The following is a 13,746-nucleotide window of genomic DNA, read 5'->3' as shown; positions in this document are numbered from 1 at the left end:
TATATATATATATATATATATATATATATATATATATATATTTATATTTATAGCTTAGTGGAACTTAACCTTATGAGCAGGAAATCATTTCTCAAAAATAAATACTTATCGGAAATGGCGAGTTATTTGCTCATTCCCTTCCCCACAAGGAGAACGTTTACAGGTCAAAAGAAGTAAAGTCTTACCGCAAAACTCACCAAAAGTAATATTTTTTTTATGGGAAAATCTCAAAACTTATAAAATAATTACAGTTCTGACGTCTAAAGACCATTGATGAGGCCTTAGATAGTGAATATTATATCACATTATCTAGTCCATTTATTTTATTTTAAAAATAAGTATTTATGGATTTACAAAATCTACACCATTATTTTAATTTCAAAATTTATAATCAATGTTGAAATTTGATGGATCCACAAAATCTATGCCAACTTTTAGTGCCAATTTAAAAAAAATTAATTTTACAGTCAGAATGGAGATTTCAGCCCGAAGTGCTTTGCAAATGAAGATGGGTTTTATTTTTCCTAGGCCATATACAAAAGCATCCCTTCCCAAAATGAGGTCCGTTTTGGGGGGCATTTTGGTTTTTTGGTCCCTTTTCAAATAAGAATTCTTGATGACCATTGATTTGCTAGCGCCGTGATATGTCCTACTCAGCATTCAGACCCTCAGTTCTCCACAATTATCTGCACTATCCCTACTCTGGTTTTGCTAAAGAGGTAAAGAACCTATGCATATCAGGCAGATTAAAAGAAGCAATACAAAAGTTATGGAGGAAAGGTCCATTAATGGTGAGCTCTGATTCCTATGCCTCTCTTTTACAGGAATGCATCAATCTAAAAGCTTTTAAACTTGGCCGAATGGTCCATGCTCACATGGTGGTTAATGGGTTCTCTCCTGATCAATATCTAAGAACCAAATTGGTTATTCTCTATACTAAAAATCGTGATTTACGAACTGCACACCAGTTGTTTATTAGAATGGAAGAGAGAAGTTTAGTTTCATGGAATTCTATGATTTCGGGTTATGTTCAAATCAGTCGATTCGAAAAGGCTCTAGAGCTCTTTTTTAATATGCAATTGAGCAGTTTGGTACCTGATCAGTTCACTTTTGCTCCTGTCTTTCGAGCTTGTGCTCAATTGGCCATGCTTGAACAAGGTAGAAGAATCCATGCAATTTCTATTAAGAGAGAGACTAAGGACAACTTGGTCATTGCTACTGCACTCATTGACATGTATTGCAAGTGTAGTAGCTACGAGGATGCGCGTTTGGTCTTCGATAGGATGCATGAGAGGAATGTAATTACGTGGACTGCCCTTATAGTGGGTTATGGCCAACATGGGCGAGGGGGAGAAGTTTTCAAGCTCTTTAGAGAGATGGTAGATGCTGGTTTTAAGCCCAATTATATTACGTTCTTGGCTATTCTATGTGCTTGTAGCCATCGTGGGTTGGTCAATGAAGGTTTAGAATATTTTGATTTAATGGTTCAACATTATAAGATTAGGCCTAGAGCTGAACATTGTTCAGCCATTGTTGACCTTTTGGGGCGAGCAGGTAGGGTAAATGAGGCCTTTGAATTTGCAGAGAGGTTGGCTTTCTTGGATCACTCTGTTATTTGGGGTGCTTTGCTTAATGCTTGTAAGATTCATGGAAATTTGGAGCTTGCAAAGGTAGCTGCAAAAAGGCTTTTTGAATTGGATCCAAGCAATGCAGGTAAATACGTTGTGCTATCAAATGCATATGCTGATAATGGGCTGTGGAGAGATGTTTCAGTTGTAAGAGAAATGATGAGAATTAATAGAGTGAAAAAGGAGCCTGGGTATAGCTTAATTGAGGTGAGGGAAAAGGTGCATATGTTCCTTGTTGGGGACAAAAGTCATAGAGACACAGATACGATCTTAGCTGTGGTCAGAGAGCTTGCAGACCAATTGAAGTATGCAGACTAGTTTCTTTATATTAATGCATCCCAAATAGAGAAGAAAAGTTGAGCTATGTTATGCTCTCTCTCTCTCTCTGAGAGGAAGATTCTTTTTCTTTTCAATGTGCCATAGACAAAAGCGATAATTCTTCTAGATCTAGAACTTCTCTAGCATCACAAATTCAGGGAGAGGAGAGGGGCAAGGGAAGGGGTGACAAAGAAAGGTAAGCCATGCCTTACCAATGCTCATGGATGGAAAATGATAAACCATGCTATTGAACTTCTCTAGCATCACAAATTTTGTTTTTGGGGGGAAGGGAGGAGGGAGGGGATGTTTGAGAAAGAAAGGTAAGCCAGGCATCACAATGACTAAGTCATATAAAACTTGGAGATGCTACTTTACTATATCATCTCTATTATACAACTTATTTGTCCAATCTAGCTCTTAAATGCAAGAGATGGAAAACCTCTAAGGTGCCTTAAGATGATAAAGAAAACTTCTTCTTCATCCGAATAAACATTTATGGGATCGTATACAATGAGCACACTATATAATTTTTCTACAATATTTCACACCCTCCCAAATTGTCAGATGTGGAAAGTGGCAGTTGGAATGTTCAATTTATCCGCTCATTGGCTTTGGAGAGTGTGAAATGCTATTTTAAAAATGTAGTGAACTCATTGTACAATTTCCCACCATTTATTGCCTAATGAGGAAAAAAACTTTTTACGCACTCTCTCTTCAGTGATATGAACCAGGAGTTTCATATGCCTCTGGTATTACTGTGTGGAGAAGGCATCCATCCTGTCGGTCTGAATCAATGGATGATGCTGATGAGGAAGAATTGTCTTCATATTGTCTTTCCGCCTCTTCAATCTTCTCTAAAACCTCTGTAATATTTGGTCGATTTTCTGGCAATTTGGATACACATCTTAATGCTACATTTAGTAGAGGAAATGCCCACTGTTTGCCTGCCTTTGCAACCTCTTTATCAAAAACTTCACCAGTCCATTCCTCGCTCACCATTGATTTAACCCATTTTGGAAGGTCCACACCTGATTTTGCTACTGTTTTTCCTGTTAAAAACTCCAGAAGAATGACCCCAAAGCTATATACATCGGACTTTTGAGTCACTTTTCTTTCAGGTGCTCTGTAACCATTTGAGGAATAAAGGCAAGACCTTCTTGGATCGAAGAAGTGTTGAAAACCATATTCACTGATGCAGGGTTCTTCGTTTTCATCAAGAAAAATGTTTGAAGGCTTTAGGTTTCCATGGGGGACGTTATCCATATGAGCTTCTCTGTACAAATAGTCCAAACCTCTCACAATACCACAAGCTATTGAAAGCCTGAGGCTCCAAGGGAAATCTCTGTTACCTTCTACATAATCTGCACAAAGAAAGCCACTGAAGAGTTATTTAGACTTGAGAGAGAGAGAGAGAGATTTTCAAGGAAGCCAAGATGGTTTGGTCATACTTCAAGGCAAGTTAATCTGAACTATTGAGAAATTTAAAAAGAGAATTTACACTGGTAAATAACATTCTTGTGGAATGAAACATAGATGGGTCTGATCATATTCAAAGTGCAGTGACTCAGATTCATATAGATATTTAGCTATGTTACCTAGATACGGACGCGGGAGCCTGAATCTGATGCATGTCTAAGTGTCTAATGCTTCGGCCTTGGAAGCCAATACGGCAAGACACAGGCTTATGATTACCATGTAATATTAAAATCATAGATTTTTATAATATAGCAATAAAAATTATACATTTATACTTAGATGTGGTTGGTGCAGTGATAGATCAAACCACAAGACATCTTGGGTTCAAACACCACCCTTGTACCTTATACATTTTTCTAGTATCATGTGCTTGGAAGTGATGACACGGTTTCCAAGTGTTGACATGCCATACTTCTGCAAGAATGAATTATTTGGACAACACAACTATTTAGTTAGAGAGAAATGCAAAGAATATGATCATGTTTGTCAAGGAAATCAAGATAGGTGAGGTCATATTCAATAAGACCATTTACCTTTGGTATAAAAAGGATGTCAATCGTTGTTGTAAGATGTGAAATCAAATGGCTGGGAGCGTGCCATTGATTGCACTCAAAGTCCAAGAAATTTATCTCGGACTTTGTGTAGAGAAATGACACACCCCCTGCTGCCTGATTCACATCTACCATCTAAATTTTATTGTGACTTTCTTGTACTAAAGAATTGTTCCATAGAGTAGGCATCTAACAGTATTCGTCAAGGAACCCAAGATGTGCCTCGTCATATCAAAATTACTTTTAGGTATTTAGAGAAATAAATTCTGTTATAGAACAGAGAACTCAAGATGGGTCCTGTCATGTTCAAGCAAACTTACTCCTAGCAACTTAGAGAGAGCAAAACCATATTAGGAAACAGAGTTTGAAGGACCCAAGATAGTTCCAGTCATACTCAAGAAACTTACTCTCTAGCAGGCTTAACAGGCTCCCATGCTTTTGATATCTGTAGATTAGGAGCATCTCATCTCTCGAACAATGGTACCCAACAAGGGGGAGAATATTTGGGTGCTTGAGGTTCCCTATCTTAAGCATAGTTCCTCCAAATTCTTCAATTGTAACCTGCAATTTCTTTAGTCTTTTAACAGCAAGAAGAGTACCATCTCTGAAGGTCACCTTATAGAGACTGCTGCAGAGGCTCTGGCCGTGTAGCTCAGCTGTAGATCCAAGAAGATCCTCCATTTTGAACCTTTCACTCTCTTCGACAAAAGACACAAGCTCAGATTGCTCCTCCTCTTTCTTGCTTTCCCTTTCTACATCCCCCATGAGAATCTTGATGGGGGATTCCTGAATATCCTCTTTCTCTATCTTCTTACCATTCCCTTGTTTTTCATCTCTCTTCTTCCTCAATATTAACATAAGCAAGATAAAGGTGGCAATTACCAAAAGCATTATAGCAAAACCATTGTACCAGGCCATCTTGTGTTCCTTAGGAGGAGGAGGAGGAGGAGGAGGAGGCCCTTTTTGTAATTGAAGAGGCGATTGAGACAAAGCATTCAAACTCTCTGAAGCTTTCAAAAATTTTGAAATTGTAACAGGTTTTTTTAGGCCATATCTGAATTCTGCATGTTTTCTCGAACCAACCCTTTTCATAATCAAATCATCGGTGTATCCTGAGAAGTTGTTATTTGAAATATCCAGGCTTTGAAGCTCAGACATTGCTGATAGTGATCGTGGAATTCTTCCACGAAGCCTGTTGTTACTAAGATTCAAATGGGTCATGCTTTTACAATCAGATAACTCTTCAGGTATGTTGCCTTCGATATAATTCCCAGCCAAATTCAAAACCTGCAAAGATATCAATTTGCATAGAGAGAGAGCATCAATTCTTCCTCTGAGTTTCTGATTCTCAAGCCTGATCTGTGTCACACTATGGGTCTCTAAGTTGCAGGTGATGCCTAACCAGAGACCTGAGCAACAACTCGATTCGGTTCCATTCCAACTAGTAAGTAAATCCATTGTGGGATCAATTGATTGCCTGAAAGTCATCAAAAGATTGGTTTCAGATAAACCATCTTCGCCGTTTAGCGAGAGAAAGAGTGTGAGGCTCATGATGTACATGAGCCAGAGTTGCAGGATGATATCTCTAGTTAGATACATGGTGTGTTCTTTAGGAGATAAAATTAGAGGGAAGAAAGAGGAGTCGTAGTTTGGTATGGAGATGGTTGATATTGTGTTTGTCAGTTGGAAATTGGAACTACCAATGCAGAAGAGACATAACTCTTCATCGATTCCAAAGCCTTGATTCTATTGCTGTTGCAATTTATAATCCTTTTTTTCAAATGTTGATTTGGTGCTTTTGTTTTTGCCTTAGATAGCTAAGCACGAAACTACTATATAAGAGCCCACAAAGAAAAGGATAATGGAGAATTTGAAGTTTACAAGGTGGAGGTTTGGAGCTACTGAACCTCCTTTATAGTAGGACTTGGTTTCTATGAATCCTAGGACTCATATGTAGAAATGAGTCCCCTCTTAAAAATAAATAAGGTTTAAAAATTAAAATGATAATTTCTTAGAACATTAGTTTTAACATTTTTTAGAGGGACCACACATACGCATCCATTTTTAAGATGGAAGTTTTATGCCTTGGGGGATGCAAATGTAGTAATGCATCCCCCGATGCATGCAACTATTTTCCTTTATAATATATTCATGCACACTAAGAGACTTAGGAGTAAAGTGCTACAGTAGTTCACTTATTGGCTCCTAACTGTCAAAGCAATTGAGATTTTATATGCCTCCCCCTTGTCCACCTAAAAAATAAATCCTAAAAGATAACGATCAAATGCCACTACAATATTTCGATAGCATTTGGCTATTTTATTTTTTAACATATTGTTTTATAATTTTTTAGGTGTGCATGGGTGAAGAATACAAATCTTCAAGACTTTAGTTCAATCTGATCTCTAAAAAACAACTAAAAGTTATAAACTTGCACTCAAATGCTTGGAACACTCCACTAAAGATTTTCTTTTTTAACATAGAGCACATACACTGCTCCCTTGGGACCATAATTTACTTCTACTTGCTCCATCAATAGACCTACTTGGGAGGATTTTTTTCAGTTTTAAATTTTGAGAACCACCAAAGAATCACTAGATGATTATTCTTAAAGTAAAAAAAAATTGAAATTTGAGTCTTCTAATACGTAGAATCACTAAAAACTGGATGGTCTCTATTCAATCTTGAGACAATTTTTTTCAAATACATAGAAGATGCAATTAGGAAAGTATTTATTGAGCTTAATCTATGGGTCAAAGAAGTTACATCGTTGGGATCCTAAAATTAATTCTAGGTGAGATTTTACCTAAGGGAGTAAATGAACATTATACTCCCATGGAGTATACTACCTTTTGCCTTTAAAATATGGGAAAAGTTTATGTAGAACCTAGGCTCTAACAATCAAATTAGAGCCTACCTCAAAAATTTCACTAGAAGATGTTGTTTTGATGGTCAAATACCTTCAAATTGATCATCTCAACATCAAGATGCATGGACATGAGAAAAAAATATGATTTCAAGTTTTGCAAATAGTGCATCTTGTTGTGTGTTGTTGGACCGTCAATTTTTAAGTTATTCAAGTTTTCATAAATCTGCTTGATCTACACTATTTTGAAGCTTTAAATTTTATAATTAAAGATGAAAATATATTTTAAGGCTAGTCAAAGATTTTCAATGTTGAAACTACATTTCTCGCCAATATTGGAAGGTAGGCTTTAATTTGATTGTTTAGAGCCTTGACTCTATACAAACTGCACGCTTAAAATATATATATACATTTGGAGTAGCCACGGCTAATAAAGCTGAGCTCTTGCCCTTGTTACAAGGACTTCAGCTTTTGAGATGGTGACTCATGCTGGATTGTCAAATGGGATTCTTTAAATATTATTAGTTGGTGTAATAATATTGGCATTGCATTTGAGGGCAGCATGGAATGAAATCTTAGATCGTTGCAACAATGTTTATCGAGAGGCGAATGATAGGACGGATGCATTGGCCAAAGCAAGGGGGTTTCTTTCTTTAGCAGTTACTTCGATACTGGAATTGTAATATCTTTTTTTTTCCTATCTTTTAGAAGACCATCCAATTTTTTGTGATTCTATCTTTTAGAAGACCATCCAATTTTTTGTGATTCTATCTTTTAGAAGGCCATCCAAGTTTTAGGGATTCTACGTATTAAAAGACTCAAATTTCAATTTTTTTTATTTTAAGAATAATTATCTAGTGATTCTTAGGTGGTTCTCAAAATTTCAAATTGAAAAAAATGAGTAAGTAGAAGTAAATTATGGTCTCAAGAGAGCATAGCGTATGTGCTCTATACTAAAAAAGAAAACCTTTAGTGAATTGCTCCAAGTATTTGAGTGCTAATTTATTATTTTTAGTTGTTTTTTAGAGATCAGATTGAACTAAAGTCTTGAAGATTTGTATTCTTCACCCATGCACACCTACAAAATTATAAAAAAATATGTTAAAAAATAAAATAGCCAGATGCCATCGAAATATTGTAGTGCCATTTTGATCGTTATCTTTTAGGATTTATTTTTTTATATTTTTTAGGTGCACAAGGGGGAGGCATATAAAATCTCAATTGCTTTGACAGTTAGGAGCCAATAAGTGAACTAGTGTAGCACTTTACTCCTAAGTCTCTTTAGTGTGTATGAATATATTATAAAGGAAGTTGGATGCATGGGGGATGCATTACTATATTTGCGTCCCCCAAGGCATAAAACTTTCATCTTAAAAATGGATGCGTTTGTGTGGTCTTTTTAAAAAATGTTAAAACTAATGTTCTAAGAAATTATCATTTTAATTTTTAAACCTTATTTATTTTTACACATTTCAAGTAATTTGAATTTATAGAAAAAAAATTAAAATTCAAACGGCAGGTGGAGAAAGCTTTTCGAGGTGTTGGATGCAGGTGAAGTTTAGCGAGTATTATGAGGTTGACCACTACATAAGCCGCTGGTGGAAAAAGCTCTTCGAGCTTCCCTTCATTTGTTGCTAAGCCAAGGTCCATGTTCTTCGAGTCAACCGACGCTAGATCTATATTCAAGGATAAAAATCCAGTTATCTAGTTGATGAACTGGAACCAACTGCAGTTAAAGAGTCAAAGTAAGGAAAGTGGCCGCCAGAGAGGAAGCCAAACTTGGGCCCATTGAGCGCGGCTAAGCCAATATGCACTGGATAAAGAAAGCCAAGTGCCAGAGGTAAGCTATTTAGACTCGTTACACTTAACTTAATGTTGGTTGATCGTCGCCTTGGTAAGCTATTGCCTCACCAACTAGCTAATCATACTCGAGTCCCTCCTGGGTAGATTCCTCTTTTTGCCCCTCAATGGCACAATTCCTTAGTTTGAACCAAAAGAGTTTCCTAACTCGCAAAGCTGCCACTCGCAATTCCTTAGTGGGGAAGGGAATTAGCAAATAAGGGTAACTGGCAACCAGGTATTTTGGTCCCACCAAAAGCTTTTGTGTTGTAATTATGACTAATCAAATATACTTAATATACTAAATGAATTATTATATTTTTATAATTATCAAAGTATAATTATTATTATTCATGTAGACATACAAAAGTATCTCTGAAAATAAGAAAATTAATGTGGAATATATTTTTATAATAATATTACTATTAATAGATTGTTTATAATAATACAATCTATAATTATAATTATTTGTGTAATAAATATACAACACTATATTTATGAAAGTAAACACAACAATTAGAAAGTACTATTATTCATTATTCAAATTACTCCGCCACAATTACTCAAGCCAAATGATATTCTTTTTTATTTTTGAATCACACAATAAATTAAATTTATAAATATAATAAATAAAATATAATTAATCTAAATGGTAACAACACAAATAAATATAGTACCGAACTACAATAAATAAAAGAAACTCATTTTGTTACCTAACATTTTAAAAGAGTATTTAAAATTTGACAATGTCCAGAGATCTATGATTAACTGGTATAAAACCACAACAATTAGAAAATACTATTATCATTACTCAACCACAATTACTCAAGCCAAATGATACTATTCTTTATTTTTGATTCACACAATAAATTAAATATACATAATTTAATAAATAAAATTAAATTAAATGGCAAATGTCGCAAATAAATATAGTACCAAACTACAATAAATAAAAGAAACTCATTTTATTACCTTAAATTTTGAAAGGGTATTCAAAATTTGATAGCGTCCAGAGATATATGATTAACTGGTATATTAGCCTTAAATCAAAATTTGACAAAAAAAACATGTGAAAATTAGAATAAAACAAAATAAAATAGAAAATAGAGACTTTAGGAGGGAAAGGGGGTAGATATTGTAAGAAAGCTTTGAGACAAAATGAGAGAGAGATGGTGCATGTAGAAAGAGAGGGAGAGGGAGGGAAAGGAGGAGAGGAAGAGAAATTTAAAGAGAGATAATGAAAGATACATTTAAGGAGAGAGGGATGAGTGAGAGGGGAAAAAGAAATGAGAGAGGAAAATAATTACAGTTGATATTTAATTTAAGGAGAGAAAGTGTTGAAGATATTTAAGGAGGTAGGAACTTTTCACTTTGAAACTTCTGAAAAAAGAGACAACAAGTTGAACCGTTTTAGAGAGAGATTGTTGGAGAGATTTAAGGATGTGGGAACCTTTGGCTTTGAACCTTTTGAAAAGAGAGATAAGGGCATAACCTTTTTTTTAGAGAGAGAAAATAGGGAGAGGGACATGTGTCATAAAAATATTGTAGGTCTCTTTCTCGTTTAATATATATATAGTATACAGTCAATAATGATTGTGACTTCATTAAATCAAAAGTAAATTGTATTATCATATACATTTTGATATAAATATAATAAAATAGAACTGTTTCTATGCTTCCCCTACAACATAAAAGATATATACTTCCCCCTCCATCCAGTTGTTCAATTTAGATCAAGCGAGCCATTGACCATTTGATCTAGATCCGATGCCTTAGAGTATTTTATTTTTAGTTTTTTTCTATAAATTGTATGAATATAAAATTTGGTACATTCCATCTTCTCAAGCACCTAAAAATAGTAAAAAGAATTTTTTGATAAAATATAATAAATAAAATACCTCTTGAAACTTTCAAGGGTATTTTCATCATTTTATTTTATTGGGAGTACTTTCTTTTATATTTTTACAAGTGCGAGTTTAATAGAGGAGTGGACAACCCAAAATTTGGTGCCAAAATATTTTGTAGTTAAATAATTAAAAATAAAATAAATATGGTGACGTGATATTGTGATTGGGATCATCTTAGCTGTCCATTCAGAATATATGGTTGGATAGGGGAAGTATATAAGTTTTATACTGTAGAAAAAGCTTAGAAAACTTTTTTTTTTTTTTTGGGTAAGTCAGTGGGGGAGAAGGCCCCCTACCCGTTTTCTATTAATATTTTAAAATAAAGATGATTACAGGTCATTTCTTTACAACCCTGGAACATGGCACCTATGACCAGTGTTTGCAAAGCTGGCCGGTCCGAACCGGAACCGGCCGGTAAGATCGGTACCGGCAAGTTACCGATTCTAGTTAAGGCCGGTTTTGGGGTACTAGTAAAAATTTGGGACCTCCAAAAAAGATGAGCACCAAAATCGGCTGGTTCGAGTTCGAACGGCCGGTTTCTACTAACTGACCCGGTTTTCTGATATAACAGGCGATATATCGAACATAACGGTATTCTATTAAATAACAGTCGTTATTTCACACATGCCATTATTTTAATCAGAACCTGTGATTCACGTTTTGTAGCCTTTTTTTATTCAATTTTCTGGTTTTTTTTTTGTTTTTTTCGGTGAATTATTGCACCTACACGTCTGAAAGTTTCTATAATTAATTGTTTATTGAATTAAAAATCAAAGAAGAGCGATTTTTTGGTGGATTGAAATGGCAGATTTATGAAACTGTGAAATTTCCACCATTTTGTCAATATGAGCTTCAATAACCCATGAATATGTATGGAAATGGAGGGCTCTGATTCATTACTGAATCCTTAAACTTTTTCTATTTCGATTTGTCGAAAAAGATGAATTTTGGAGGTTGATTTCAGCTGAAAATGTTGTTGCTAAAAGAACTGTGTTCGATGAAAAAAAAGTTGATTTTTTATCGATGTATTGATCGTTTTTTATTGAATTGATCAGTTAATTTTGATCATCAAGGCTTCATAAATCGAATACATCAGGTATGTTGATTTATCATTCAGTATATTTATTTATATGAATTTGTTTTTGATGCGTTTTTGTTTTGAAAATTGCGTGAAGTGAAATATCCGCCATTTTTTGAAGAATGATCTCAATTGTGAATTGGTCTTCATGATATTTGGGGCATTTTAATTGTGATTGAAGTATCCATCGTATCGTCCTGTCAATTTGTTCAAAAAATGAAAGATTTGGGGCTGAATTTGGCTCTAAAGAATATGTGTTATTTGGCTCGATTTTAGGATTCTTAAAAAAAAAATTTGTTTCTTAATAAAATTACGTTTTTTTTTATAAAAATATATTATTTGTGATGAATATGAGAAAAAATAGATTCTTTCTTTTTAATTTTATATATTTTTGGTGAGCTTGTTGGATTGTTTTTAATGTTATATATATATATATATATATATATATATATATACCAAAATATGTCTTTTTGTGATGAATATGAGAAAAACATTTCTTTCTTTTTAATGTTATACATTATATATATATATATATATATATATATATATATATATATATATATATATATATATATATATATATTACAAAACTATGTTTTTTGTGATGAATATGAGAAAAATATTTCTTTCTTTTTAATGTTATATATTTTTGATGAGCTTCTTGGATTGTTTTTAATGTTATATTTTTTTTTACAAAAATATGTTTTTTTTTTGGTGACGAATATGAGAAAAAAAATATTTCTTTCCTTTTAATGTTATATATTTTTGGTGAGCTTGTTGGATTGCTTGTAATGTTATATTTTTTTTTTATATAAAAGTATGTTTTTTTGTTCTACTTTCTTCTTCAGTGTATAAATGTGGAATGAGTTTGTGTTGACTGAATAGTATCAAAACATTCACCTTTCTTGGTTAAGTTTACAATGAATTATTTGGGCTTTTGATAATAAATCATAGCAAGTGGTAATGGTACTCCATTCTTTGCTATATTTTATCTTTCAAATCGTATCTTTTTGCAAGTTGGCATGAGTACATTCATCATAAATTTCCAGCCACATCTAGTTTGGACTTTGAAATAGTTACGACCTCGTTATATAACATTTCATTAGGCTAGATTTTATACGTACCGATGTATTTATTGCAACACTATTGACTGTTATTCAGTGAGAATCTATGGAATTATTATAGAAGTTTTGTGAATTTATTACAACTTAATCCAAATGACTAATATATGACCAGTCTAAAAGATGAAAAGGAAAAAGAAAAATGACTTATATATAGTCTAATCTAAGTTTTTCTACTTTTAAAAATATTTTGGGGGTTTTTGACCCAATTTTTTTTTTAAAAAAATCTACTTGACCAGTTAGTCGGTTCCGGTTCGAACAGCTCCTAGGCTCATGGCCGGTTAACCGTTCTGGTTCAATTTTGCGAACACTGCCTATGACAAATTATGAAGTAAAGCAAGAGAAATGAAGTCCGGCGGAAGCGAACGCTAGACAGTGGCTTGTGATAGAGATGTGGCCCTCTTTGCTACAATGTTCGCCACTATGTTGGCCTCACGAAAAATGTGGAAGATGAACCACTCACGATTAGAAAGACGTTGTCTACAATTTGCTGCAATCGTATATAATTTCCAAGGAGATCGACAATGTTCATGAATAATATTGACGAGTAAAGCCAAGCCACTTTCAATCTAGAGAGGAAAACACTTTAGCTGAAGGGCTAGCACCATACCTTCTTCCAGAGCAGAGAATTCTGCATAATTATTGGAAGCGATTCCAAAAGGTTTTGAGAATGCTGCAATAAAAGCACCATCACAATCTCTAATTACACTACCCCCACCTGCTCGACCTGGGTTATGCAAGGAGGTCCCATCAATGTTTAACTTGAAATGATTAGGGCTAGGAAATGACCACGCCACTAGGACAACCAATTGATCCATCTGTTGCTGCCAATTGAATTGCATATTATCAATAATTGCTTTTTTCTGAGACATGAAATGCCTTGGCTTTAGCATCAGCTAACTGCCGAACATGAGAAATGATTTGTTGAAGCAATTGTCCCCTCCTGATCAATCTTAATTGGG

General features: G+C 34.2%; 2 protein-coding genes and 1 long non-coding RNA gene across 3 annotated transcripts; 2 read left to right on the top strand and 1 right to left on the bottom strand.

Moving 5' to 3' along the window:
- Positions 1 to 61: 61 nt before the first annotated feature.
- Positions 62 to 2,090, top strand: LOC148780182 (pentatricopeptide repeat-containing protein At4g16470-like). Its single transcript, XM_088849677.1, has one exon. It carries the CDS (start codon positions 645 to 647, stop codon positions 1,944 to 1,946), a length of 1,302 nt encoding a protein of 433 aa, XP_088705803.1. The 5' UTR covers positions 62 to 644; the 3' UTR covers positions 1,947 to 2,090.
- Positions 2,091 to 2,580: 490 nt separating this feature from the next.
- On the bottom strand, positions 2,581 to 5,572 carry LOC148780181 (uncharacterized). The gene is made up of 2 exons (XM_088849676.1): positions 4,381 to 5,572; positions 2,581 to 3,307 (listed from the first exon to the last, which is right to left on the bottom strand). Exons 1-2 carry the CDS (start codon positions 5,570 to 5,572, stop codon positions 2,661 to 2,663), a joined length of 1,839 nt encoding a protein of 612 aa, XP_088705802.1. The 3' UTR covers positions 2,581 to 2,660.
- On the top strand, positions 5,114 to 5,720 carry LOC148780180 (uncharacterized). The gene is made up of 2 exons (XR_016042701.1): positions 5,114 to 5,220; positions 5,358 to 5,720. It is a non-coding gene; the product is annotated as an uncharacterized LOC148780180 (long non-coding RNA).
- Positions 5,721 to 13,746: the final 8,026 nt, after the last annotated feature.

The sequence above is a fragment of the Amborella trichopoda genome, chromosome 10 (genome assembly GCF_054954075.1).
Source record: "Amborella trichopoda isolate Santa Cruz 75 chromosome 10, AtrichopodaSantaCruz75HAP2 v2.0, whole genome shotgun sequence".
In the NCBI taxonomy this organism is placed as follows: Eukaryota; Viridiplantae; Streptophyta; class Magnoliopsida; order Amborellales; family Amborellaceae; genus Amborella; species Amborella trichopoda.
Note: the sequence above shows the minus strand (reverse complement) of the source record. Positions and strands in the feature narration are given on the sequence as shown.